The sequence below is a fragment of the Tursiops truncatus genome, chromosome 10 (assembly GCF_011762595.2).
Source record: "Tursiops truncatus isolate mTurTru1 chromosome 10, mTurTru1.mat.Y, whole genome shotgun sequence".
Taxonomy (NCBI): Eukaryota; Metazoa; Chordata; class Mammalia; order Artiodactyla; family Delphinidae; genus Tursiops; species Tursiops truncatus.
The window spans coordinates 43,036,624-43,060,296 of NC_047043.1; the positions used below are offsets into that span (position 1 = coordinate 43,036,624).

Genomic DNA, 23,673 nt, shown 5'->3' on the forward strand with positions numbered 1-23,673 from the left:
GGACACAAATTTACCTATCTACAAAACAGAAACAGACTCATAGACACAGAGAACAGACTGGCGGTTGCCAAGGGGGTGGGGGGTGGGAGAGTGTAGGAGTGGGAGCTTGCCATTAGCAGAGGCAATAGAGCAGAAATTAACACAACATTGTAAATCAACTACACTTCACTTTAAAAAAAAGGAAGGGCTTCCCTGGTGGCGCAGTGGTTGAGAATCCGCCTGCCGATGCAGGGGACACGGGTTGGTGCCCTGGTCTGGGAAGATCCCACATGTCGTGGAGCGGCTGGGCCCATGAGCCATGGCTACTGAGCCTGCGCGTCCGGAGCCTGTGCTCCGCAACGGGAGAGGCCACAACAGTGAGAGGCCCGTGTGCCGCAAAAAAAAAAAAAAAAAGGAAAAAGAAAAAAAACATGCACCCCTATGTTCATAGCAGCACTATTTACAGTAGCCAAGATATGGAAACAACCTAAATGTCCATGATAGATGAATGGATAAAGATATGGTACATATAAAAAGAAATTTCATAGAGTTTGTTGGGTTGTATTGGCTCTCAGTTGGCACTCAGCAGTCATTTATGGAGTGAGTATAGACTTAAGTCTTGGCTACCCAGGATCTGAACCCTCAACCTCTGTTTGAGAAATTTCCCTTTTACAAACATGAGGGAGAGAAGCAGAGTCCATTAATACAAAACAAAAACATCAGGTTTTTCTTATCTCTCCTTTGCTCAGGAAATGTCCACTGCACACTTCACCCCAACGAGATGACACGACCTGGTCAACTCAAATTCTCCTGCAAGACTTGGTTCCACCACCGTCTCCTCCAGGAAATGCTCTTCTCTGTTTCCAGTGCTCTGTGCTACCTTTATTTCTGTAGTTACCACAGTTTGTTACAACTATGCATTTGTCCATCTCTCACAGTGGACTGTAGGCTTCCTGAAGGCAGAACCCATGTTTTATCCACATCTCTATCCTCAATATCCAGCCTAATGCCCAGCACATGAATACTTGAAGAATGAATGGATAATAAAGGAACAGATGAGCTTTGGGGACTGAAAAGTACCACTAATTCAAATTTCTGGAGATAGTCTCCATTTTAGGTTTGATCCTTTTCTTTTCACTAATTTCTACAGACAAAGCCACTATCTAAGGCTTCCAATCAGGATTTGAAATCCTCATCAAAATCCATAGGGAATAGGATCCGATATCACAGCTCCTCCATCACCCAAACAAATACACATGGTTTTGAGGTTTCCCAAGGGCTTTTCTCTACTGAAAACAATCTGGAAAATAGGCGTGGGGTGAAAACAACATGCAAGGGATCAATTATAACATTTTCAAAAGCACTAATTACTGCTCCTGGGCTCTGAATCCTCCCTTCTCATGTTCTCATGTGCACTCAGCTTCAGCTTTTGGCCATGTTCCCAGCTGGGATGTCTTATAAAATAATAACAGTCACAAAACAACAACAGGGATTCATATGTATTGATACCTACTATGTGGCAGGCAGTGCACTACAGGCTTTAAAGGCACTGTTTCACTTTATCTTCTTGACAACCCTGAGCAGCAGGGTGTGTTATTGTCCTGAATTTACAGACGGAAAAACTAAAGCTTAAGGACATTACATAACTTGGACAAGGGCAGAATCTGACAAGGAGCAGTCAGTATTTGAACACAGCTCTGTCTCCATGCAAAGCCCGAGCCAAAATGCTGCACTCTGCTGGCATTATACACTGAGAACTCATCAAACAGTCGTGTCCAGTATGAAGCTGAAAAATCAGGATAAAGAAAATACAGATGAATTCATGCTTCTGCTACTGGGGAAAATGATAATGATGGTAATTCCCAGAAAGAAACACCACAAAGTGTATGTGCGCACACTGGCATACTCAGAAAAATAAACTGTAAGCATTAAGATGTAGTTCCAGCTTGTTAACAAAACAAGTATTCATCGAATATACGAACGCTTCCTGTACTTGGAATGGTTTGATCCAGACTGCGGAAGGCCTGGTCATCTCTATTTTAACAAGGTTCTCCCCTTCCTCCAGGTGAATCTTATCAGGGAAGTTGGGAACTAAACCATCTTAGAATTCCCCTAGTCTCTAATCTTTCCTTTCAAAATTATTAACATTTTGTACTGGAAAAAAAATCCTCAATAATATCAGATATAACAAGACAAACAGGACAATCACAAACATGCCTTATACCCTCAACCAGGAGACAGCAAACCTTTTCATTCTTTTCCAGTGTTGATTTTTACTGTTTAAATCTAGAGGCAAAGAACACACTTAGGCCTGGAGTGGCGGAGGGGGGTGTTTCATGCTGGTCTAACTCTGGAAGACACTATAAAATGATGACTTCGGGAAAAGATACCATTTGGTAACATATTTTTTAACTTTTAATTTTTATTTTTTTATTGAGGTATAGTTGATTTGCAATGTTGTGTTAATTTCTGCTGTGCAGCAAAGTAACTCAGTTATACATATATATTCTTTTATATATATATATATATTTCCATTTCCATTACAGAATATAATAGGATATTGAATACAGTTCCCTGTGCTATACAGTAGGACCTTTTTGTTTATCCATCCTATATATAAAAGCTTACATCTGCTAAGCCCAACCTCTCACCCCATCCCTCCCCCCAACCCCCTTCGCCTTGGCAACCACCAGTCTGTTCTCTATGTCCATGATTCATAACAGATTGTTTTAAAAATAAAATCAAAACCACTGAAATAAACCTTGTGGTTTGAGATATCTGATCATCTGAAAGGACACTGAGCCACAATTTCCTTTCTTAGCTGGAAAAAAAATAGAAAGTAGAATGGTGGTTTCCAGGGTCTAGGGGGAGGGGGAGGGGGAGTTCCTATTTAATGAGCACAGAGTTTCAGTTTTGCAAGATGAAAACAGTTCTGGAGACGGATGGTGGTGATGGTTGTACAATATTGTGAATGTATTTAATACCAGTGAACTGTATACTTAAAAATAGTTAAGATGGCCAATTTTACTTTTACGTTACGTACCATGGTCCCTCAGTATCCACGGTGGATCAGTTCCAGGACCCACAAGGACACCCAAGTCCACGGATGCTCAAGTCCTTTACAAGCCCCCTTGTATAGGCAGTTCGGCATAAGTGGATACAACCAGCCCCAGATCGTGTAGTATTTCTGATCCCTGGTTGGTTGAATCTGCAGATCCCATTACCTATGGATACTGAGGGTTGACTATATATTTTACCACAGTTTTTTAAAGTTTCCAAAAATTATTAAAGACAAATTTTTACATATTTGAGAGAAAAAGTCTATACTGAGGTGGAAAAAGTCAAAGGGCTGTGATTTAGTCCTAACTTGCTTTGACTTTGAACACACATCCAGACACCTGTGTCACACTTCCCGTCTACAAAAAATGTGTATGGGGTGGAGGGAGGGCATTGGGGGCTGCTGCACCATATGGTTTGAAAAACCCCACTGATTTGCCCAAAGTCTCAAGAGAAGATCCATATGAAAGTACTTGGGGAACTAAGTATACAGAGCAATGTACAGAAGTTATTAAGAAGTTATCTATGGGCACACAAACAATGTAACACAATGTAATCAGAGAAGCAGAATGTGGTGCTTTGGTATGCTAATTATAAATAATCCTTCCCAGGCAACAAACTAGGTGTTCATCCATTCACTCAATATTTAATAAGCATCTACTATGTGCCTGGCAGTAAGGCATTAAGAATACAGGACTCTGATTTCATTTCTCTAATAATTAGCAATTTTGAACATGTCTTCATGTGCCTACTGGCCATCTGTATGTCTTCTTTGGAGAAATATCTATTTAGGTCTTCTGCACATTTTTCGATGCAAACTAGTATATACAGGATGGATAAACAACAAGGTCCTATTGTATAGCACAGGGAACTATATTCAATATCCTGTGATAAACCAAAATGGAAAAGAATATATATATATGTATAACTGAATCACTTTGCTGTACAGCAGAAATTAACAAAACATTATAAATAACCATACTTCAACAAAATTAAAAAAAATTTTAAAGAATATTGGACTCTGTGTATGGAGAGCTCAGAGCTCTGAAGGGAGCTGGGGGGAAACCAGGAGAAAACCTGGTGGAAGAGTACCAGACAGGAGGCAAAAGCACACACGTGCACTGTGTTAGAGGGAGCGTGCGTACAAGGGGACCAGTGCTCTGGCCACAAGCCAGCAAGCAGCAGGGGGACACAGGGAGAGACGAGGCTGGATGAATGGCAGGATCCAAAATGATGCAGAATCTCATGAACTTCTTAAGGGATTTTGAACGTTTTCCCAAGAACGATGGAAAACTATTAAAATGCATTAAGGAGGATTAAGAGATTAAGTTTTCAGCTCTGACGTCAGACAGAGAAGAAATGTAAAAGGGTGAAAGTACTCCCAGAGAATCCAGGGAGAGGTCAGGGTGACTTGCAAAAGAACGTGGCAGCAGTGGGGAGAAGTGGACAGGCTGGGAGACAGAAGGTCAAATGCATAGAGCCAGGGGTGTAGGTACGGACAAGAGTCAACACCGAAGAGAAAGGCAGACAGGCAACCTTGAAGAATTCCCATGTCCACCAGCCTGTGAGACAGTCTGAGTGTGGAAAGGGTCCTGAGCAGGAATGGTCCAGGAAACGGAGGAAAACCAGGGCAGGGTGGGGCCAGAAAAGAAAAAGAGCATTTCATGAAGAAAAGATACCTGCAGTCAGTAGGGTCAAATACTGACAAATAAGATGAGGCCTGGAAAATGTGTCCTGGATACCCCCATTTATCCTGAAATCACTCATGACCCTAGAAGAAGTGGTTTTGGTGGATTTGGGGGCCAGAAGCCAGATTCAAGTGGGTTGAAGAATAAGTATGGGGTGAAGAAATGAAAACAGAGGGTGCGGACAATTCTTTTGAGAAGTCTTCCCCTTTAAGGAAAGAAATGGTCTATGGCAGTAGATGGAAAAAAGCATGGGGTTGAGAGAGGTTTTTTTTAATTGTTTTATTAATGAAGAGGCTTCAGTGGGCTTAAAATCCAGTGAGAAAGATCTGTTCAGAGAGAAAAGTTTACTAGAAGGAGAAAGAAGGTTTCTGAGGCAACAGTTGGGATGGGGTCCAGAGCAGGGGAGGAGGGGACAGCCCTGGACAGGTGGAGGGAGGACGCCCATCAAACCAGGGAAAAGATGGCGAGATGGATGTAGAGGAAGGTAGGTTTGTACCTTTGGGAGCCAAAAGAAAGACTTTCTACCTTCTGGCCTCAAAATCCTCTGAAAGCAGGAGTGAGGAAGGACAGAGGGTGTGAGGGAGAGAAGGGGTGAATTAACATGTATAGAAGAGATGGCTGGGCAGAACCATGAGATTGGGAATACACCCTGAAGTTGGACTTTCTCCACTGTGCTTCATTTGCTGGGTACAGGCACAGAGCAAGCAGAGAGCTGGGCTCAGACAGGTCAGGCTTTGCTGGGAAACTGGTGTGTACTCAGCAGTACGGAAGGAGCTGAAAGGGATGCAGGGAGGGAGGGGGGAAGGGGGAAGGGGGAGGGAAGGAAGGAAGGAAGGAAGGAAGGAAGGGGAGGGGGGGAAGGGGGAAGGGGAGGGAAGAAAGGAAGGAAGGAAGGAAGGAGGGAGGGAGGGAGGGAGGAAAGGAGGGAGGGAGGGGGAAGGGGGAAGGGGGGAGGGAAGGAAGGGGGGAAGGAAGGAGGGAAGGGGGAGGGAGGGAGGGAAGGAAGGAAGGAAGGGGAGAGGGAGGGAAGGAGGGAGAAACCCACTCCATTCACCTAGACATCAGTCTTAGCCCAACCTCTGTGCTCAGCACACAGCACACCAACTCACACACAGATGCACGAAGCCACCTGTGTCACTTCCATCCGCTCTCAGATACATCACACAACACAAACATGCATTAACGATGCCTCACTTAGTCTATGATGGCAGGACAGTCACCGTAACAAATTCCTGAAGATGACTGTTTGGACTAAATCGTGTTCAGGCTTAGCATATTCTTACTGTTCTTATTGGTGGGAAAAAGCATCTCACCTCGGCCCCTTCCCCTCAAGAGGGAAAAAAAAAAGACCTATAATATGGTCCTTCCCCTCCCCCAGCAAATAACTACAAATGTGCAGGAGACCCACCCACAGTTGTGTAACTGGGTGTAGACAGTCCTTTATGCTCATATTTGGGTACATAGTGTTGAAGAAACAAAGCCAAGAGCTCCAAGGTAGCAACAAGCTATAAAAGTAACTTTCCCTTTTCTCAAAAGGAGATGTATGAATTTACTTCCAATATTCTTCTTTTTTTTTCCTACAAAGTGACTCTCTCCTACCAACAAGGCAGAAAGCAAAGAATGAGAAACACTATAAAGAACAGAAACATGTATATGTGTAACTGAATCACTTTGCTGTACACCTGAAACTAACACAACATTGTTAATCAACTATGCTCCAGTCCAGTATAAAAAAGAAATTAAAAAAAAAAGAAAAGAAACACTATAATTCACAGCAAGCTTTGTTAGGACTTCAAGATTAGAATCTAACGTGAGACATTAGAAGATACCTAACAAATTATAACTCTCACTTCTTCACAAAGAACAATTAACCCCATAACAGCCTCACAGACTTTACTAAACATAGAGAATAGTATTGATTTTGACAGAGTAACTCCTTCAGTTCCTATATTTAAGTGACCTTATGAGAGTAAATTGTAAGTAAATCTAGGGGCTAGATACCACCCTCCCCCACAAAAAAAAAGGGGTGTGTGTGTGGGATGAATCAACTTATTTACTCTGGGAGAAAATAGTAAACTACTTCTTTCAGAGAATAACATGAGAATATGAATCTATCAATGAGCCAAAATAAAAGAGGTGCTGCAACAAAACAGAGGGACCTATCAGGAAACAAGAGATGGAGAGCACACAGCCACTGGTCCTGCACTGCAGGAGAAATCTCAGGGTAGGAGAAGGTCAGAGAATGCTGAGGGGAAGCTGATGAAGGAAGAATGCATCAGGTTCGCAGTAAGGGGAGGCTTTAATCAAAGCCCATCTTCTCCCGAGCCTCCTAGCCACAGCCCTGTTATTAGTGGGTCAGCAGCAGCCTGGAGGGAGGGAAGGAAACTGACATTTATTACATGCTTCCTAAATCTGGTGTGACAGGCACGTTCTCTTCTGTTATCTCAAGACACCGGCCTCCTTCCCCGCTAGTATTCTAAATACACAGAAAAAATACACAGAAGAATACTAAAAAAGGTCACCGGATATGAACACTAACTCACATGCCTCTCGTGGATACAGATGCATTACCAGCCATGCATGTGAGCTCCCTATGGATTTTAAAATGTGATAATGTTTACAAGTCACCCACGTATGCCCTCAGAGTTCAAGTGTTTTAAGTTTATTTGGTAAGGTAAACAAGCAATTTGATTTTGCCTCACAAACTGAAATGTTTGTGACTTTTTAAAAAATGAACAACCATCAAGACTCTGTCTGTGTCTAGCCCATGGCCATACAAACCTTACCTGTGTACACACACACACACACACCCCCTCGTACCTCTGGGTTCTGCAGCCTGAGGGCAGACCAGGTTCTGAGAGAGAAAGAATCCCTAGTCAACACTAATCCAACTTCCTATGGGAACATTTCAAACCCTAAAGGGCCTCCTCCCAGTATTAAACCAGTCCAATCCAGTATAGCTTGTAAGGTGTGACTGAATCCAGGTAAGAGGCTGAATCACAGCCTCCAGGTCCTATTAAAGAAGATGACTCTGACCACGGCCTTACAGCCTAACCTTCCCAATTACAGCGTCTTTAAAGAATTAATAGAATGCTATGGGATGGTCCCATTAAATTCTAAATCCAAATGAACACAATGAACAAAAATCATTGCTACCCAACTGCACACTCAGAGAAGTGAAAAATTCCTGGCTGCCTAATTAGAAAATATTTAAATGGCATGCTTCTAAAACACAACCTGTTCCAAAAATGTTGTCTTACTTGGGTAATAGATTTAAAACATGCTTGTGAAAAGAATGCCAGGGGCTTGAAAAGGAGAGTTAAATAAATGAATGCGATAAATTAAGAACAAGAAGAGGACAAGCAGAAACTAGTGAGCTGAAATAATTTCTCTACAAAACACCCTCAGCATTTCAGTCCTGACATACTTATTAGTATCTTGACGTGTGGCCACCTGAGGCTCGCCTGGCCCCACTGCACAGTCTGTGCTCTTTGTTCTGGCCCGTGGGTGCCCATTCTTGCCTCTGCCTGTCGGACAGAAATGTTTTCACGCTGAGTGATGCTGGGCGCTGCTGAGTTGGAACTTGGCATTCATCAGTGTTCCAGGGCAGGGACTGATAAAGTCAGACAAGTTGGGGGCTGAATTCAAGCTGGAAATCAGAGCTTTATTTCTCAGAAAGGAAAAAGTCTATTTTCCTGTGTGTATGAGCATACTTGAGAGCACAGAAGTCTCAGTTGAACCCTCTACTGTTAACACCTGCCTCTAAAGAACGTGTGCTACTGTCAGGAATTTCACTCCTCTGTGTGTGTCTTAACTCCTGGTGACTTACCAATCTGGTGTCTAGAGGATACTCCTAGAATCCCCTGGCTATTGGTTCTCAGTTAATTCTACTTCATCCTCTCTCGCTTTTAAGCTCCTTACTCATCAAATGCTCTTGTGACATGCTTGTCATCTAAGTCCATCAAATCCAAGTCTGCTTTGTCATTCTTTCAAATGAAAAGTAAGGTAAGATATCTTACCAGTTGTGATTTTTGGTGAAAAGGTTTTAATATGCTTTAAAGAAAATTTAAACTATATAGACAAAACAAGCAGAAACTAGTATAGATATATGGTAACCCTTTGCATGGAAAACTGAATATAACAAATAAACGTGCCTAGAAGGAATTAGGAACAGAATTTCCTAAGACAGAAGTAATATAAAAACAATGTATTTATCAGTGACCTATTTAAATAGAACCCACAGAACCATTCCTTGTAATCTTTTCTACTAAATCATATTACTTTATCATCCTTACTATTGAAACCGAGCAGGACCCTGTGGGGCTCCTGGGCAAGGAAGCTTTTCTGTCCCGCGTCTCTTGTCTGTAGGGAACAGATTACAGCCTCCATGATCTTCCCTGAGTCCCAAAGGGCAGATTCGAACAGCTGCCAATCAGGGAAGGGAGGGGGATGCAGAGACAAGAGAGGGCCAGCCCTGGGGCAGCGTCCTGGTTCCTCCTCAAGGGATACAGGTATCAATATCTTTGAGCTCTTTACAGAACTAAAACCCCCAATAAATGGAAGGTGTCAGCATTCTTCATTCCAGAGAAGACCCCCTGAGGCCAGATTAAAGGAACCAGAGAAGCTAATCAAGATTAGGAGATCACCTGCGACCAGATTAAAGGAGTGCAGGCCCTGCACACACCCTAATCTTATCAGCAACCCCACCCTTGTACCACTGCTATAAAACTCCTCACCAAATCCTCCTGGGATGGGACACGCAGTTTTGAGGGGCACAAGTCCGCTGTGGCCCCCTTTACCTGGCAGAGCAATAAAGCTATTCTTTCCTACTCTACCTGGCAGAGCAATAAAGCTATTCTTTCCTACCCTACCCAAAACCCTGTCTCTGAGATTCAGTTTGGCACCAGCGCACAGAGGCTGAGTTTTCAGCATCACTATCCATTGCACAATCCAGGCTATCCACCCTCTGTAGGATAACACGACACACTAAAACTACAGAATAGTCCATTTGTGATTTTCCTCTTACTGGTACTAAGTATTTTAATGTTCTCTTATTATCTACAACTTTCCTCACTACATTACAGTTGTTGGTGATGCTATTTTCAGAGATGGCTGATTCTAAGTTAAACAATTAATGCTGTCCTCATTAATTTCTTACAAGGGACCAAGATCTTAGCTGGCAGTTATATATGATACTGCTCATTTGGTCATCTTGTAAGCAGATAGGGTAGGGGGGTCCCCGGAGAAAGAGAACCAGGCACGGCTTTCTTTATGTAAGAGGAGCCATTTTTGGTCTAAGCCATTTTGTGATATAAGACTCGCCACAGTGCTTGCCCTTGAACAGATCTCAGTAATTAATGATCTTAATGGAACAAAAGAAAGCAGAAACATTGCCTGTTATCAGGCAAGAGAAGTAACAATAGCAAAGATAATATATCAGTTGTAAAGATTCCCAGTTCTGTTTCAGTGGTGAAGATGAGCCTGAAATGCTCAACCACCAGATAAACTAGAACCTAAGGGATAATGATGGTGACCTTTTCTGACCCTTGTGACTTCAATCAACTAAAGCTTGGGCTCTGTCCACCACCCAAGCCCCTTCATGAATATGCATGTACTGCTAGCTTAAAACTTCCCCAATTTTGCTGTTTGTGGAGACACTGCTTCTGGAAAGATCTCCAGTGTTCTCCTTACTTGCTGCAAGTAAAATAAATCCTTCCCGATCTTTGGTTTGGTTGTGTCTTTTGGCTGGACACCCACCAAAAGGCAAACCCAGTTTTCAGGTAACAATTTCTTAAATCCATCAAGAATTTTCACATGTCTTTGCTGAATATCATTAGTTTTCAAGGATGCACTACCACAGCTTCTCTGGCCAAAAGTTCCATTTCTTGATATGCAGTCTGCCTACAGGAAATTACCTAAGTATTTACATGGAAGTATACGAGGACTTGAGAACCCAGAGCAATCACCTCCATTATTTAAAAGTGTATGTGATATGGAGCATGTGAGTTACCTTCTGAGCCTCAGTTTAATAATTTAACAATTTGATAACAAATTGATAACAATGGAAATAGTGCCATCTATTTCACAGGACTGTGATAATTTTAAAAGCTACCATATATTAAAAACAGGCAGGACAGGAATTAATACCTGGTCAACATTCTGCATCTATTTCCTGGGTACCTGCTATGTGACAGTTACTTTCTTTTTACCTCCATGGAACATTCTTAGTGTGTAACATCTATAAATCAGTCTTATGAAAATTTCTCTTCATTTTTATTTCATATAGTAGTTCTTTCGAAAAAAAGAATTTTAGAAAATTAAGCTTCTATGGAACTTTTAGAATAAAAGTTAGTAAATTGTTAGTAAAGTGCTGTTTACTGGGGTTAACAAACACGCTCTCCACTTTCAAAAGTCATAATGTATAAGGGGACACTAATAGAAATATGCTAGACAATCACGTGCTTGACTCACAACTGTTGACAGTATTCACATCAATACAGAATCTGAAGGATGCTATTACCTTCCCATTTCAGATCTTAATTCTAAATCTTAGAAGATACTAAATGCAGTTGGCCCTCTGTATCTACGGTTTCTGCATCCTCAAATTCAACTAACCATGGATCAAAAATATTTGAAAAAAAATTCCAGAAAGTTCCAAAAAGCAAAACTTGAATTTGCCGTGTGCTGGCAACTATGTACACAGCATTTCCATTGTATTAGGTATTAGAAGTAACCTAGAGATGATTTAAAGTATATGGAGGATGTGTGAGGTTATATGCAAACACTTCATCATGCTACGTAGGGGACTTGAGCATCCACAGATTTTGTTATCTGCGGGGGTCCTAAAGCCAACCCCCCCGGCAGATACCAGGGGACAATTGTACACAAAAACCTTACTAAATCAGTTATTACAAATAATACTGGTTTACTCTTAAATGATAAACACTATTTTCCTTCTCATCTCCAGAGAAATCTCTCGCATTCTATCTACTGCAGGTGACCTTGTCACATCGGAGTACCATAACCCTCTTTCCATCCACTGCCTCAATCACGAGGTTGTTTCCTGTGAAGCCCTCCTTCCCTCTTAAGGGCCTTCTCAACAAAGTATCCTATATGGTTAGACTTGGCATCTGAGTAGAAACCAAACCCATGTGCCACCTCAGATGATTTTTATTACAGAAGTCAAGTAAAATTCATATAAATAATAAAACTTTTTATCTGAAAAAATCCAAAAAGCCCAATGAAGTGGGTATATTTCCAGAGCGAATCCAAATAAATACATTACAAAATTTAAGAGAATAATTATCAAGTAAAAACAATTGCTAAGTAAAACACTACTCTCTAAATGTGATTAGTACTGCCCAATAGCCAAAAATCCGCTAACAGTGATTTCATAATTGTTCATAACTTTGTCTCCTTTGTTCCTAGAGTAAATCAAGGCTCTCACCAAAGAAAACCATGTGGAGCTCAATGCCACCTGCTTAATTCTTACACATACTAGGGAAAAAAAGTACTCATTTGTTTTTTAAGTAAAGAGAAAGGCCCAAGAACTTACAAAAAATACAGTTCTACAGATGAAAGATTTCTTCTAGTAAAAGAAACCACAGTAATTCTAGGCATAGGGTAACTGAACAAAACTTCAGCAACAAAGATATCTTCGAAGTATTTAAACCTGATATTCAGTATTTTTACCATGAACTCCAACAAGGGAAAACAAAGCACACTAGGAAATCCAAGTTCAAAGTTAAAGCTAAACATACTACTATATACAAAATAGACAGTACACAGAACTCTACACAATATTTCATAATAACCTATAAGGGAAAAGAATCTGAAAAAGAATAGATACATATGCAGCTGAATCACTTTTCTGTACACCTAAAACTAACACGTTGTTAATCAACTATACTTCCATTAAAAAAAAAAAGTTAAAGCTAAGCAATGTTCTAAAATGATCACTCTGTCAAAATAAAAGTTCAAAACAAATCACTTCCACAAGATCCAAATCTTCTCCTAAAGCAACGTGAGTTCTGTAACATTAAACAGGAAATTTTAGGATCTGTGACACAGCAGTGACTTATTTAAGTATAAAAACGCACAGCAGGTATATACCAATTGGTACTCATAATCCTTCCTAAGTATTGAAGAGACAATGCCTGGAGATCAGTTGTTTTTAAAAGTCAATTATTTTAGAAGAATAGCTGGCTTCTAAATGTTTTGCTTCTAAGCTAAAAAACTTCAGAGAGCAGAGCACACCCTCAAAATGCATCGTGACACACATCCTTTGGTGTAACAATCCAAATACTGTCATTCAAAGGCTAAGAAGACCTTTCCACCCCAGGTACAGAACAGGTGAGACTTGACGGCCTGTGTTCTAAGTCACATGGGACACAGTGTGATCATCACACTGTCTGTGACCATGAAGCCCTCTTGGCACCGTGTCCCTCAAGGAGAGCTGGCACTTTACTCTGGGCAAGCACAGGATTTTCTTTTTAACTCAGCAATCTACACCTACCTCTACTGAAATGTTGTCCTGTAAAGGAAGCAGACTATGACAGCGCTTAAAGGGGACTCTTGGGTGTGGACCCATGGGAGACTCAGTTCAGTTCTATAGATGTCAAAGTCTCCAAAATAAAAAAGAGTGGGGAGAAAGGGGAGAGAAAGGAAAGGAAGAAAGAGAAAGGGAGAGATGGGGTTCCAGGCAAACAGACTGGGTGAGAATCTAGCTCTGCAAGCTGTTAGCAGTGTGACCCTGGCTAACCTGAAGTTCCCCATCTATAAAAGTGGGTGACAGCAGCTCCTGCTTTATGGGACTCTGGGAGATGAGTGAGATAACATAAGGAAAGCATTTAACAGAATGCCTCACATGCAGAAAGTTATCAAAATATGACCTATTCCGCCTATTGTTTTTATTGCAATCCAATAAGTTTGTCAGTTCAGTGAGTTACTCTATTTGGGAAGATATTCAGTTCTTCAACGACATGACATAATCCTTGCAAAACTAAGAAAAATAACGGAGATCAAAACATCATTTTCAGTAAAGAATTTCCAGGAATTTCATTTTTTGTAAGGCAATAGGAGTGTGGACTCAACAGGCAAGTACCTGGGTTTGAATCCCAAGCCTGACACTCGATGGTTTTGTGACCTGAAGCAAGTATTTACTCTGGTCTCAGTTTCTGTCTGTAACTCAGGGAGGACAAGATTCCCTTAGGGATGCTGTGTGGCCTGAGTGAATGAACGTATGTAAACTGCTTAGGACAGCACCTGGCACTTAGTAGGTGCTACATCAGTGTTAACTCAGATCTTGGGGTTAACAATTCTCACCGGGAAACTGATTACCATCCCGAAGTTGGCCATCGTTAAACCCAGCTGCTTACTAGAGTAACTAGATGAGGACGCTATGATATGGAAACTTGTGAGGCTTAGTCTGAACCTTGACCTCACTAATCATCAGTTCTCTACATACACAATCTTGGTCCTCCACCTACAGATTCTACGTATCAGAGCTTACTCTCCACTAAGTCACTGACAAAATCCAAAGACACACCATAGCTCTGTGTATCTGAGTGACGATCTCTGGGTAGAGGAAATGTGATTGTTTTTTCACTTGTCTGTATTTCTAATGTTCTGCCATACACATTCAGTGCTTGTCTAATAATAAAAGGTTATTTTAAAATTTGGAAATGAAAGAAACACTTCTCAGATTTGTCAAAGGGGGAGAAAACCCAACAAATTCCATACCTGTATTTATGAATGATGGCATTAAATAGTTTTCCATCTCTCCAGCAGGTGGTGAAATTTTCACACTGAATCCCCACATAACCCTCTGTGGCCTGCTGTGTCCACAGTAACAATCTCTCTTTTGCAGACATGTCTTCTGACTCACCAGTAACATGGATATCAGATATCTAAATGGAACAGAAAACATTAAACCATTAGGAAGGAAGGAAACTAACACAGATTAAGAACCTACTATGTGCCAAGCACTTTACAAGTGCTGTTTCACTTAATCCTCCTAACTCTCACTTGTAAGAGGAGTATATTTTCCCCATTTTACATATAGGGAAACTGAGTTTCAAAGAGGTTAACAGATGGAAAAGTCAGATTTAACCCAAGCATCTCATTTATTTTTCATTCCAAAATGTCCCAGTGTTGAAAATTCTCCATTCCACTTTACTAATTAGATCTGTTCAAACAACTTAAGCACATGTTTTTCCAAGTTCAAATGGATCAAAGCAGAACCTACAAATTAATCTACGTTACTGCCTGCAGAGAACTTGATCCAACAGGTATTCTGTGTAAAGAACAGAAAAGGAAAACAGCACCCTCTCCAATTAACCACATTACATAACAATTTGGCTTGAGGTCTCTCTAATTTTCTCATGAATCCTCATTCAGCTTACTCAATGGGAAACTTTTATCAAATAATTTTCCCTATACTTTGTTTTCATTAATTTTTTAAAGTCTCTTCCATTAAACGATAATAAAACAGGTCCCCAGTTCACACGATTTACATCTGCAAGTCGCCCTTTGATAAGGGTCCTACTTAACCTGCTGATGATGACATTAAGGCACCAAGTGACCTCGGCAGGGGTCACACAGTGATTTCCAAACTGGGAGTAACACCGGCAAACTGTTCCCTCAGCCAGTGCAGGAGCAAAGCCAGGGGATCAAGAGGACAGGCGGCCATCCAGGGTCAGATGGGAAGCAAAATGGAGGGGGGGGCAAGTCATCCTGCACCAGGAAGAAAATCCCTGAAGTCATGACACTGGCCCCAGTCCTGGCCGCTAGTCCCATAGCTTTGAACACGTCATTTTACATCTGTGAGTCAACATTCTCATCTATGAGGAGGAAGGAGGCAGAAGCAGATAATGTTCAAGACTCTTTTCAGTCTAAACTCTGAGAGGCTAAGACACTGTAAAAACAACACAGAAGGCAAAGGTCCAAACAGGCAGTCAGGCAACTGAAAGTAGAAAACCCAGACCAAAGATAGCCCTTAGTCTAGAAAGGTGAATGGATAAAGAAGATCTGGCACATATATACACACACACACACACACGCACACACACGCACGCATGCGTGCACACACAGTGGAATATTACTCAGCTGTAAAAAAAGAATGAAATAATGCCATTTGCAGCAATATGGATGGACCTAGAGATTATCATACTAAGCGAATTAAGTCAGACAGAGAAAGACAAATACCATAATGATATCACTTATATGTGGAGTCTAAAATATGGCACAAATGAAGTTATCTACAAAACAGAAACAGACTCAAAGACACAGAGGACAGACTTGTGGTTACCAAGGGGAGGGGCGGTGGGGGAGGGATGGACTGGGAGTTTGGAATTAGCAGATGCAAACTATTACACATAGAATGGAAAAACAACAAGGTCCTACTGTATATAGCACAGGGAACTATATTCAATATCCTGTGATAAACCATAATAAAAAATATGAAAAATAATATATATGTATAATAACTGAGTCACTTTGATCTACAGCAGAAATTAACATGACATTGTCAATCAACTATACTTCAATAACATTTAAAAAAAAAAATAAAACAAAGAAAGCCTTTTACACTGGCCATTGCTTGGTGCAAACAGAAAGCCCTTTATTCCTACCGCTGCTCCAGGAGCCAGAGGACTAGAGGCCAACCCAGGGACGTGGGGAAGGAACACGTGGCAGTTAAGCCCACCCTAGGCCTACCAGCTCTGCCAGCACCCCGTGGAAGGGATATAGGCCCACACGCCTCTCTCCATCCGGTACTGGGTGAGACAGCCGTTCCAGGGAGCTCACAACCAGACACATCTGGAGCAAGGCTCCCCACACAGGGCCAGTATTTGAAAGTGCAGGTGTACCTCAATTTAGTCATCTTTCCTAGGAATCTGTGCTCATCTCCACAGCACAGGAAAGAACTGTGTGCATGAACATGTTATATACGATATATGGGAAGGATTTCTTTTTGTTTGTTTTTGTTTTCATTTTATTGAAGTATAGTTGATTTACAAGGCTGTGTTAGTTTCAGGTGTACAGCAAAGTGATTCAGTTACATATTTATATATTCTTTTCCAGATTCTTTTCCCTTATAGATTATTATAAGATAGTGAGTACAGTTCCCTGTGCTATAAGGTAGGTCCTTGTTGGTTATCTCTTTTATATATAGTAGTGTATATCTATTAATCCCGAATTCCTAATTTATCCTTCCCCCCGCCTCTCCCCTTTGGTAATTTTTTTTTTAAAACATGGGGGAAAAAAAAGAGCAGAAACATCGCCCAACTTCCAACTGACATTCTGCCCTAAAATCATGCTGGCAAGCCTTTCCAGCACATCCCAGGAGTTCAAATCCCATCTCTACCACCTACATGTTCAAGTTACTTATCTGCTTTAAGATCGTTCTCTCACTTGTAAAACAAGGATGATAACAGTCATTACACTGTGTTGTGTAAATTCAACAACACGGACACAGAGTAATGTCTGGCACACAGTAAGTACACTTTCAATTTGTTGGCTATTTTATTGCTATGGTTATTCTTTTTTTTTGACAAAGGGAGAAGCAAATACTTGGCTTTATTATTCTCCCAATTCTCTTAGGAAAAGAGTAAAAGATAAAAGTTTTCAAATTTGTTGCCTCAGACCAACTGAAATCTCTGAAAACAAGGTTCAGAGAAACGAATCTAGGAAACTGTAAATGAAAAGTTGAACCTCTATGCAAAATTTCACAAGAGCCTTTACAGATTATAAAATCAGCTTCTTTTGGACTTGTGGTTGCCAAGGGGGAGGAGAGTGGGGGAAGGATGGACTGGGAGTTTTGGATTAGCAGATGCAAATTAGAATATATATGATGGATATAAGCAACAAGGTCCTACTGTATAATAAATAGCACAGGGAACTATATCCAATATCCTATGATAAACCATAATGGAAAAGTATATAAAAATGTATATATGTATAACTGAGTCACTTTGCTGTACAGCAGAAATGAACACAACATTGTTAATCAACTATACTTCAATAAAATTAAAAAATATATATATATATATATATAAAATCAGCTGCTTCTGGGAACCCTAAGAACACAGGAGCTACGTGGGTGATATTTATAGCTATATGAAGAAAGGGGCGATAGCTGGGCAGAGGCGGGGACTGGTTTCTGCCGGGTCAAGAACGTTCCACGCCAGTCCAGTCACAAAGGTAACTACCTATTAACAAGGGCTGCCAAAACATTTCAACCACAGGGTTAAGTTTAATAGTTGCAGCTCTGCCCAGCACATCCAGGGAAAGATATTAAGAAGAAGAGTTTAGAGGTCTGAATATGGCTAAACATCAACCAGGAGAAAATAATATATTTTATTAAATAAGTTCCCGAAAGTTCCCAAATCATATTTCAGCACGTTATTCTCACACACACTGTATCAGACCATTACACATGCATACACTGATTCAAAAGCTATAGTTTTAAAGGGTATTTCAAATATGTTCTGAACCAAACTTTAACATATCGAAGACCACTATCACGTTTAGTCTTTCAGCTTCTCCTGGGATTTCCAATTAACTGAGTAGTAACCCCACAGGGAAATCAAGGCATTTTTAGATATACTGTTACCACTAGCCACTACCTATCTGAGTCTATCAAACTTTTCATGATACGGTGTAAACAAAATTAAAAAGCAAAATAAACCAAACGCTAAACGTTGTTAAGTCTGCCGTTGCCACTCATGACTCCTAATGTAAAATCTGTGCATTCAGCAAAACAGCCTGACTCTTCCATCAAGGGCAGGCCACGTGGGATTCTAGGAAGTAACCACAGCTCCTCCCTTCGAATCCTGGAGGCACACAGAGAGCAGAGATGGTTTCAATTCCTGATGCCTGCATTCAAATCCCAACTGCAACCACTAAGAGGAATAAGACCCAGAGCTACTCAACGTGGATGGACCTAGAGATTATCATACTAAGTGAAGTAAATCAGACAGGGAAAGATAAATATATGATATAGCTTATTTATGGAATCTAAAAAAAATGATACAAAGGAACTTATTTACAAAACAGAAAGAAACTCGCAGGCATAGAAAACAAACATGGTTACCAAAGGGGAAAGGGGGGGAGGGATAAATTAAGAGTTTGGGAGTAACAGATACACACGACTATATATAAAAGAGATAAACAACAAGGACCTACTGTACAGCACAGGGAACTCTATTCAATATCTTGTAATAACCTGTAATGGAAAAGAATCTAAAAAAGAATATATATAAATATATGTATACTTGAATCACTTTGCTTTACACCTACAACCAACACCACATGGTAAATTAACTATCCTTCAATTAAAACAAAGAAAAGATTCTCCTCATTTTTAAAACTTACATGATGCCATAATAACATCTTCCTCCTGGAGCAGTTCTAAAGTTTAGACAAGATAATCTGCACTATCTCAGCACAGGACCTGGCAGATAGAAAACTCTACAAATGTCAGCTTCTCCCACAACTTCATGAGCAGTATTTGCTGCTTCAAGCCTCTCACCAGCGATCTGTCAGCTCGCATCTAACACAAACAAGATCGTTTAGACCCAAGTTCCTTTCGAAACTGGAAGCCCTCATGCTTCTCATCCGGGTCACTGCTGCTGCCCCCCAAGTGCAAGTTCTTCCTCTCACTGAGCCTCTCCGGCCACGTTTCATCTCTGCTTCATCTCCCAGACCCAGACTGTCTCCACTCCCAACTTTCCGGAAGTATCTCTTCCACGGGAAACCAAGTCCGCCTCAGCATCATTACCCTGCCCCGCTTCTGCCTTTTTACTGAAACCCAGGCCCCGCCACTGCACTGCGTTAACTCAAGTCCTGGACACCACCGGGCCCACGGGCAGGGCATGTGTTTCGAACGCTCCCAGTGAAAACCAGTAGTTTTCAAACCATTATCCATGGGCACAAAGACCTTGCCTTCACACAGCAGGTCACTCTTGTGCCACCACCTTCCTGCTGTCCTCAAGATGACCCACACTCCCCAGCGGTCTGACACCGGGCTGGCTGTCCCCGTCTGCATCCAGGGCCCCATCCTCACAGGCCTTTGTCTTCCCTCCATGTCAGCCGGTCACACACACCTGTGGCCACAGCCTGGATCTTGTCACCTTGAACCCAACTTAGTCCACTTCAGGTCTGTACCTTCTGATAGCAATGTCCATTCTTCCAGTACTTTCATTCCTTAACTCCAGGTGGACCAACCACCAGGCTCAGCAACATCTCACATTCCTCCACTGGCCTGATTCTGCCCCGTCTCTGAGCCCTCTGCTCTCTTTACCTCCTTCTCCATTCGGTTTGCACCACATGATCCATCACTTCAACCACCATCCTCAACTCCCTCACTCCGTCCTCACCTTGCAACCACCCAGCCAAACCTCAACCCTGATCCAGGCAGCGGTATGTCTTCTCCAACCCTGCCCTGAGTCTTCTCCACCCCTGCCCTGAGTATACACCTGAACTAGAGGAAACCATACCACCACGTGGACTACTGCCTCCACGAATCCCAGCTCTGATCTCAGCCGGGGGCTCCAGGAAACTTGCCTTTTCTTTTCAGTGTCCTAAACAGCTGGTTTTTCTATCCCTCACAGCATCTCTGCCAACTCTTCCCGAAATGCCTGAAACTCGTACCCCACCCCCTCTTCTTTCCACATCTGGCATCACTTTTTCATCTTCTTTACAGAGAAAACAGTGACACACATAAGAGCCCCCTCACTGTCCCACCTTGTCACCCTTGACCTTTGCTTCCTCCTGACCTGCTTCCCTCCTGTGAATCCTCCACCTCCTGGGGTGGGGGTCTCACTATCAGTGACCCTCCCCTCACCTGGGTCTTTTGCTCTGAGTATATAAGATGCCCAAGGCTCTTCCATCCTAAAATAAATAAAAACAAATAACCCTCATAAACCCAGTTTCCTCTGTACTTAGCACCAACTCTCTTCTCAGTAAAGCAACTGGAGAAAAAAACCATTCTGTGTTTTATAATCTTTATTATCTTTACTCCTCAACCCGTCCAGACTTGGCTTCCACCCCAAACACTCCACGAAAAGTAAGGAGAGGTGACCAGATAAAAAGGGAGGGAGTTCTTGCTCATGATTCTGTTTTCTCAGGAAAGAAGGAAATTAGACGGTTGGTGGAACATCACAGAGGAAGTGGTGGGCACAGGAGGGGATGAGGCGCTGAGAGACGGCACAGGGTCATCGGTCTCTCCTCCAGTTCCCCACCCTGACCTTGCCGAGGCAGCAGTTCTGCCAAACCTGCTCATCTGCGAATTCCCCACGAACCTGGGGAGACCGAAGTACCTGATTCCAGGGATGCATGAGCTGCCCCAAGACTGTCTTCAAGGGAGAAGAGGGTCTTATAGCCCCATTTCTTCTGTTTCCCCATGGCCAACGATGAGCTGAAGCAACTATTATCTTTACTCAGGACCATCGCCTCTAGTCTCCAGTGTCAATACCAACAATACCGGGCTCAGGAGAGCTTCCCCTTCCTCTGGAACTAAGCCTCAGTGTCGGGACGAGTAACAGCCTCCTAACCAGCTGCACTGGACCACGTCTGCCCTGCTCTCACTCCGCAGGCACATTAATCCAGGTCAGTCTTGGCTGGTCTGCCCAGACCCAAGCCATTCTCCTTCTATTCCACGATCAAACCATACGAACGTCAGACCATGCGGACTAAACACTCCCTCTCTCCTCGGGTCCTCTGTTCAGGCTACTTCTCCCCTTGGAACATCCTCCCCATACCCTGCCCAACGTGGTCAGACTAGGTGCTCACTTACCATCTGCTGAGTAAGGGGTGGGAGACAGAGAGGGAAGGGGGAGGAAGGAAGGGAGGGAGGGAGGGAAGGAGGGAAAGGAGGAAAGAGGGAAGGAGGGAGGGAAGGGGGAGGAAAGGAGAGGAGGGGGGAGGGAAGGGGGAGGAAGGAAGGGAGGGAGGGAAGGGTGAGGAAGGAAGGGAGGGAGGGAAGGAGGGAGGAGGGAGGGAGGAGGGAGGAGGGAGGGAGGAGGGAGGAGGGAGGGAGGGAGGAGGGAGGGAGGAGGGAGGAGGGAGGGAGGAGGGAGGAGGGAGGAGGGTGGGGGAGGCGGGGAGGAAAGATCAGAAAAACGTGTCACGTTTTCATTTGGTATGAATGGGTTTTAGTCTCTCATGTAAACCTTGTCATCTTAGAAAGTAAATGGCTGCCAATTAAGCTCACTTTGCAATCATCACCAAACACCCCGACCACTGCCCAGAAGTGCCCGGGCGGTGAGCCCAGCCCCGGAGATTACTCTCCAGAGCCCTGACCAATCCCCATTTCTCTGGGTGTGTCCGCCTCTGTGTCTCCAGCCGCCCATCACCCCCTTTTGCGTACTCCTGGCCCCACGTGTCCCCATGTCTGTGTCTCGTGGCCCCACGTCCCTGGGTGTCTCTGTGGCCTGGGTGGGCCTTTCTGAGGTGGCTGCCCCACGCTCCCCCTCCTGCTGCCCCAGTCCTGCACACAGTGTTATTTATGCCCCCCCCAGCCCGTGACAGCCACCGCCATGCCCCTCACAGTGTCCCAAGGGAGGAGGGGCATCCCTGCCAGGAGCCCTCTGCCCATCTCCCTCCCTGCCTCGCAAGCCCCCGCCCACCACCCTCACGTGGCTCACATTCAACTGCCGGAAGTTTTGCTGTCAATAAAACGTTTGAGGATGGCAAAAAAAAAAAAAAAAAAAAAAAGTGAGAGCCCCACATTACCTAAGTGTCATCGAAATCATTTCTGTAAAACAGTTTCATAAACTTGACCCAGGACATAGCCTTGAAATGCCTTTTCAGTGGAAGAAAACAAGCCATCACCCCCCATCTGAGAGTTCACTCCCAGCTGACAGCGGACTGGTCCGCTACCTGCTGCGGGAATCGCCACAGCCTCCTGATTCTGGTCAGCTGAGGCTGCAAGCCTGGAAGTCCTCTGAGTAAAGTCAATGGCACTAGATGACTGGGCAACAGCCACACCTGATTTTTATGGATGTTGTCATGGTTCTGGCATGCAGGGAGGGGAGGGCACACCAACAGCCAACTTCCAAAGCTGATGCACATACTCCCTAGGAGACTATTCACATTTTTATTTATTTTATTCTATACTAGGCAAATATGCAACTTAAAAAAATTTTTTAAATAACTATAATTTATTGAAAAGGTTAAAAAGTTAATCAAATTTACTATTTAAATAATCGACATGTGACACCAGAAAGGCAATGTCTCTGAGGTTAAGAGAACTGAGAAATTTAACTTAGAGAGGCTATAAAAATAGTAAAGGATTAAGGAATCCGAGGAACTCAAACTGGAAGGTCACAAAGCCCTCTGGCAACTCCCTGGTTTCACTGGTGAACAAGCTGAGGCCAAAGGAGGTGAGGGGACTGGCCCAGGGTCTCAGCACTCGAACAGGAAGGGGCCGAGGGGATGGACCTATGTCTCCTAAATTCCAACTCAGAATTTGCAAGAGGAGAGTGAAATCTCTCCTTCATATTTAGAAAAGAAATCTACCCGTACAACTCAGACTGATCTTTCCTCAGGAAGCTCAGTGGGTGCTCACTCTTCAATGCTGGAGAGATGTCTGCACCCGGGTTGGGTTAGGGTTAGGGGTAGCCCCCAGCTCCCCTCAACCCTAAGGTCAAGACCCTTCCCCTGGAGCTTCCTAGCCTCTACACTGGCAAAGCAGCTGCTACAGAGAACACTTCTCATTTTCAGAGGAGGACCCACCCCTGGATCTCTCACAGGAACCAAACGTCAGGGTTCACAGAGGTTCCCTCACTAGACTAGACACACGCCCTTGACTGCCAGCCTCGCCACAGAGCAGCAGAGCTGTCCCTAGATTCACGTCCTTCCTCTTCTCCCAGAGCTGCTGCAATAGGCCCTCTGGATGCATCTGGACTGAGCTGCAAATAAACATATTAGTTTTACGACTCGGTCCCTC

At 43.0% G+C, this 23,673-nt stretch overlaps 1 protein-coding gene across 27 annotated transcripts in view; it reads right to left on the reverse strand.

Moving 5' to 3' along the window:
* DST (dystonin) overlaps positions 1 to 23,673 on the reverse strand; it is a 497,752-nt gene that overhangs the window by 196,180 nt on the left and 277,899 nt on the right. For all 27 annotated transcript variants that reach the window (XM_033864484.2, XM_033864483.2, XM_033864472.2 and 24 more), the window contains one exon: positions 14,466 to 14,632. In XM_033864484.2, the coding sequence (XP_033720375.1) occupies positions 14,466 to 14,632 (167 nt within the window). The remainder of the gene's footprint in view (positions 1 to 14,465; positions 14,633 to 23,673) is intronic.